A 6,703-nucleotide genomic window follows, 5' to 3' on the forward strand; every position below is an offset into this window, starting at 1 on the left:
AAATAGGCGAGATAGGTTGGTAGGACACCTTCTCAGGCATGAAGGTCTAGTCAGAGACATATTAGAGGCAGAAACGGGAGTTAGGAGGGGTAGAGGTAGACCTAGGTTAGATTACTGTTCGCAAATACTTAAGGATGTGGGTTGTTCTAGTTTTAGGGCAATGCGAAGTTTAGTCAGTAATACATTAAAAAAGTAGAAAGTGGAAAACGATAATTCAAATGTTAACATATATCAATATTTTGCATTTTCTTCTAGCGTTTCTATACTGTCTGGTGTTAATCATGGATAACAGTGTGTTAAAAGATATGATTCAAGCATATTTTGAATGCAATAATATATGTTTTCCCACTATTGTCTTTATATTGAGTGGTTTCCGACAAAAGAAATTCCAATTCAATTTAGCAAATTGATTGAGCATCTATCCGAAAACATGCATGACAACTTTACAACTTTGCCTCAAGAAGTATGGTCATATTTTTAAAAATAAAGGAGTTAAAACTTGGGGTATTTTCTATAATCTGCTCTGTATATACACATTGGGGTGATTTATTTAAACCGTTCTTTAGAAATTTATTAGTTCGAAGGGAACAATAAAAACAGTAATTATTAATAGTGTCAATTTTAGCGATTGTAATTTTTTCACTTGAGTTATTTCTGGTGTTTTATATGAAATTAAAAAAAAATGCAAATCTCTCTAAAAATCCTCGTTTAAGGGTAGGTATCAATTTGTATTAAAAAGATGCCTTTAAAAAAGAATACTTTTTGATGTTTTTATAAAATCATTTGTAATAGAAATGTTTATTTGTTTATTTTAATTATTTTTTTCTTTTTTTATAATCTTTTAATGAACTGTTTAAATTTGTCGCCCTATGCAATGTCTAGATATTTAGCATATAAACTGTTAATTGCACTGTTATTTAAAGGATTTTGCAACCAAAAAGCAACCTTTACGCTTACTTAAGCATAGCAAAAGTACAAATTAAAAAGTATATTTTAATGTTTACCTTGATATTAGGAAATTTCTTATATCTTGCACAGCTAATCGCGTATCCGTTGGCCATGGACCCGCCGGGGCAAAATATACCATCGCTGGTATCCGGATCGAATCCGACAAACTTAATCATTTCTTTTAGAACGAATTCCTCCATAAGGGTGAACACGGGGGCCACTTCAAATGTATAAACACTAGCATTTAAAGAGTCGGTTAACCACTGTCCTATTAGTCCGTACGGATCCAGAGAAGAAAACAATTGATTCACGAAATAAGGATGGCCTGTTTTTACCGAATACTGAATGGTGTCTTGCAAAAGTTTCAAGAGATTCTCGTGCGTTGAACTTTTTTCTTCCAATGCGAAATCAAATGCTTTGGTCAACTCTGCTGGACTTTTCCATTCTAAAATTTTGTTTTTACGAGATGTTCCTTGAAAGACTGCATCATTCAAAAGAATATTGAGGGCGTCACAAAAAAACTTTTCGTGTGTCGATTTAACTGGAATCGTTTCGTACGAACAATTATCATTCGAAGATGTTCCATTTCCATTCGAAAGGTTCTTTGAATATCCATTTGTTGTGCCGTTGAGATGATTCTTGACAGGAGATGATTCTGGAAGGTCATCCGTTTTAATTTTCGTAACTATTTGTTTTTCTTCACTAACACCGTTCATCAACACACCATTATTTATAGGCATTTTTATCTTCGGTTTGTTCTACTTCTGATACCGGCGAGATGGTAAGTAATAGTCGGGGCGTTTTTACAATATTCTTAAATAAACTTCGTTACACGTCACGGAGACCTTGTCAGTAGCTTTCGCTTAGGCGGTCGGACAATTTACTACAACTGATAAGTAAGTCTGTTGAATGTTCTTTCTTTTATGAAACTACCTTGGTACCTTTTTATTTTTAATACGTACGTGTAAATTTCATAAAAGCTAATTCGTTGTATCGTTAAAATGTAACAGAAGCAAATTTCAAAATAAAACAAAATCTCGATCATTCGACTTATGACTATCGATTTATAATTTTTATTTTAGGATAACTTTAATAAAAGTTGATAGTCCAAGTTGGCCCCATTTAAATTTGAAGAAAAATTCCACCACTGAGGGTGTGGGGGGTTATTCGATTTCGATTATTCGTTTTTATTGAGTAGGGAATTTAAATTTAAAAACTTCCACCCTTAAGGGTTGAAAAATAATAATAATAATTGATTTTCCACCTGCGCATCAAAAAATTAAAACAAAGAGAAACTAAAAAGCGAAAAATAAACTTTTTTAATCTCAAGTTAAACTATTTGAAGCAAATTTAATATATTCTTTTTTTGGAACAAAATATTTTTTGTATATGAAATTTTCAGTTTGCTTTCATAGATGTTAACACCAATCGTAAATATAAAAAAAAAAGAAACTTTGCCATTGTTTGAAAAAATGGATCTGCAAGAATATGCTCGAAATAAGTTCCTATGTCTCGATAACACATGGTTGAAATATAGAAACAAACTAACTGTTTTCGATATCTCAGATTGTTAGAAAAATCCCTCAACATTAATCGTTGTATAGTATAGTATAAAACAAAGTCTCTTCCCGCTGTCATAGGAACATGTATGCTTAGATCTTTAAAACTGTGCAACGGATTTTGATGCGGGTTTTTTTTTAATAGATAGAGTAATTCAAGAGGAAGGTTTATATGTATATTACTTGCATAATAGAGTAGAGAAACACTGATAATTTTAGAGGTTTCTAATGTGATGTCGTAAATAAACACATTTTTTGCGCTTACATTGCAAACGCTGACTGAACCCTACGAAATAGATCAAAATTATGTACTACAGTATTGTACATCTTAAAAAGGTCTACTAAAAGTCCCCGATATTATATCTATCTCTAAGGGATAAACCACAATAACCATTTTTTATCCTTTACTTTTTACGAGAAATAATGGCTTATTTACAGAGCGATTTTAAGTAATACAGCATTAATTCTTATCCAATTAAGTACCTTAAATACATTGTGCATTTAATATACGTCAATATGACCCTTTACAGCATGTAATTTAAATGAATATTTTCGAAGATATTACAGATTTAAAATGCAGGGACATAGCGGTTGCGACGGTACCGGCCGGTTTGTATTGTCCAATGACAAAAAAGCTGTGAATGTTGTATATAAAGACATTCTGTAGTATATTTAGTATGTTCAGGGGGTGTCTTTTGAAGATTTCCCGTCCTCGAAAATAATTTAAACAAAAAATATATATATTTAGTATCTGCATTGCACCCGTGCGAAGCTGGGGCGGGTCGCTAGTACTAGATAAATAAAAAGGTTTTCATTTGGGATAAAATGCGACAGTTTACTTATTAAAAGCTGATTTTAACGTCAAATGAAATCTTCAACATTCTGCTTTTATGAAAAATAGGCTTTCGAAACCTCAGAGAAGGGAAATATAAAAAAAAAACATTCTTATTTAGCTTTAGCAACTAATATTGTGGTTATCAGCGTTTATTCACCGGATTTTTCTAACAATCGGAAGTATGTATTGGCAATTTTTATAGAAATATTTCCAAAATAGATTTATAAATATATTTACGGTTTTTATCGTTTATCTGAGGCAATATGCTGTATATATAAATTCATTATTATTTGCTGTAGTTAGTGCAGTGTTCTCAATTTAATTTGTTTTTTGAAAGAGGAATTGAAAGATTTCTTATGATGACGCTAATTATTGAGACGTAGAATTATTTGAATTGTAAAGGATTGATATATCTTTACATCGAAGAATGTGATTTCTGTTTTATCAAAAAAATGAATTACCACAATGTAACCGAATCAATACAACATTATTCATATCATAGGTTAATTGATTATAATAGGCTAACACATTATATAATCATTTGGATTTACTTTGAAAATTACTATAAATACAACTTTCTATAAAAAAGTTAATTGTAATGTAACAGAAAACTACGTTGTTTTGGTAATGAAAATTAAATAAACATAAAAAAATACATTGAGAAATACATTTTTACGTATTGGAATTTAACGTGTCCGTATTTACAGCAAATGAGAGCTTGCTCTAACAAACCATTTTTGTTTTTATTGTCAGGTGTTGAATGCGACTCACTTTAACAGGTTATTCTTATGATTTTTATGCTAAAAAATTAAATTAATCTTGGAAAACAACAGCAGTAGAAACTAACTGACAAAGAATGATAAATTTTGCATACATTTCTGGGCTTTGTATAAATATGAACACCATGTATATAAAAGAAAAACGGCAAATCGTGGTCTTCCCAGTATTACGCGCAAGTCTTTTGGTAAAACCACCGTACAAAAATCTTTCTACTTCATTAGTTTCATTCCATCAGCATGAAAAAAGGGAATTCCAAGCCAATCGTAAAAGTATTTCACAAAACATATGTAGTTCATTAAACGATTCTCGATAGTTGACGTGATTATACGCTATCCAATTCTACAAACTTGAATTATAAAGAAAACCCGACTGTAAATTCCATAATACTGCTGAGACTTTATTAACAGAAAGTAGCGACTTTCTTAAAAATCATAGGCCTTAGTGCTAATTGCCACTATAAAGTCATAAAGAGTTGTTTAAATAATACAGCCTCACATCACATATTAATCTTAATATTATTTATATATTATAGACATGGGCGCAACAAGGGGGGGTCCGCGGGTGCCCGGGCACCCACTCGATTGGGTTGGACACCCAGTCAATTCCAGTTGATTCAGGTAATAACCCAACTTGAATGTTCGGTTCAAATAGTTCAAGCTCGTTGAAATGACCTTTTGACGTGACAACGTCTTATAATTCGATGGAGCCGGCTGCAGGCACGAAAAAACATGACTCATGCGGCGTTACCTCGCTCTGAGGCGTTCCATTTAAGGCTTGAAGTGCAAGCGAGAGCGCGGAACGAGCGACAAAGAGGCACAATCGGCCTCCGCGTTCGGCAGCGTTCGACATCTGTCTCTCTCCTACTTGAGTGAGCGATGCGTCCGCGTGGACAGCTGCTATACAATAAAATATCTATCAAACGAATAAAATTAAATTTTCTTTTGAAAAATGAAACCATTCCATCAGTATTTTCTTATGAAGTTGTCACGTTCAACTATCGTCAGTAAACTGACTTTACAGACAACCGATTTTTTTTTTTAGTCATTTATAGCATTATGATGAGAGCAGCCGAACTCGAATTTTCGATTTTTCCAATACAATGCATTGATGACCTCTTTTTTTTTGTCATTTATTGAGCACTCAGTCAAATTGTAACGTTGTTGCACCCCTTATTATAGACACCACAATAACAATACTTAATAATTTTATCAGACTACTCTTCTATTGGTCAAATACGTGTTTCTACTCCTTCCGCTTAATTTACCGAAGTACTGAAGTGTACTATAAATATATTTTTATTTTCGATAAATAAAATCGGTAAGTAGTCGTTAACGTAATATGAACGGGAGGGAACTCGGCTAGTACCCGGGAGGGAATTCGACTACCTATATTTTAACCAAAACTATCTGCGGGAGAGAATTCGGCATCACCGTATTATTTGATATCTTGAAATTTAATCTTTTAGAATTCTAAAGTGTAAATTACTATTACTCATTAAAGTAGATAGGCTACCTTCGTTCTGGACCAAAATCCCATGTATTTTCTAATGAAGGTTCATTTTGGTCCTTTCTGTACCGTTTTACCCCCACTACCCCTACTATGACGTCACCGCCGGCAGTCATCTATGACAACTGTCATCGTCCGACAACTTTCACCGATTGCAACAACAACCCTTGCATGGGCATATTTCGATAACAAAATTTTATTATAAACTTTTCAATTCTTTTCTCTTATCACACACAAACGCATAGTTCATTTTCAAATACAAAATCTCATAACACTCATAAAAGCAATCGGCTGAAAAGGACCTTAATTGATCCTATAACGGCTTGAGTTAGAAGGGTTTTAGTCGAAAGGTCCGAAAACATCTTCCTCGGGGATCCGACAAAATCCGATCTAGGTGAAAGGCCATAGAACGATAAGCATAGTGAATCGGCCCCAGAGGAATATCTGGATAATTTTTTTAGGGGACATTGATACTAATGAGGTACGTTAATTTTGAAAATTTTAGACCTCTATCTATTTTGGTTTTTGAGTAAATTCAAAAAAACGAAAAATCAGAAAATAATTTTTTTCTCGAAAACGGCTCAATCGATTTAATTGAAATTTATACACGTTATGAAGGTATATAAGGGCTATACTCGGAAAAAATAACAGCTCATAATCTTTATAATAACCATTAAAAACAGGCATTTTTTACCGAAATTATTTTTTTTCTTTATGATAATGTTCTAGAACAATTTTGAAATAAACTTTTTTTTATGCCCTTTTTAATATAGAATAACCCCTCAAATTCTTAAATCGATCAGAAAGGTACGCCATATTGAAAAACAAGAAAAACCGATTTTTTTTATATAAAAATCGATTTATTTTACTTTTTATACTTTTGAAACAAAAGAAAAGCGGGTTAAATGATTAATTTTATAAGTGCAAATAACATCAAATATTGAAAACAATAGTGTAATTGTTTTTTTAAGTCAAAATATTAAAAAAAGGAATTATAAACTATATTTAGATAAACCAAAAGATGACTCATTAATGTTAGTGATAGTCAACTATTTTGAATTTGAATTTGATAGTC

General features: G+C 32.2%; 1 protein-coding gene across 1 annotated transcript in view; it reads right to left on the bottom strand.

Annotated features, from left to right (window-relative positions):
- LOC108735573 (cysteine sulfinic acid decarboxylase) overlaps positions 1-1,802 on the bottom strand; it is a 7,942-nt gene extending 6,140 nt beyond the window's left edge. The window contains exon 1 of the mRNA XM_018467571.2: positions 1,005-1,802. Coding sequence (XP_018323073.1) covers positions 1,005-1,688 — 684 coding nt within the window. The 5' untranslated portion in view covers positions 1,689-1,802. The remainder of the gene's footprint in view (positions 1-1,004) is intronic.
- Positions 1,803-6,703: the final 4,901 nt, after the last annotated feature.

The sequence above is a fragment of the Agrilus planipennis genome, unplaced genomic scaffold (assembly GCF_000699045.2).
Source record: "Agrilus planipennis isolate EAB-ADULT unplaced genomic scaffold, Apla_2.0 scaffold116, whole genome shotgun sequence".
In the NCBI taxonomy this organism is placed as follows: Eukaryota; Metazoa; Arthropoda; class Insecta; order Coleoptera; family Buprestidae; genus Agrilus; species Agrilus planipennis.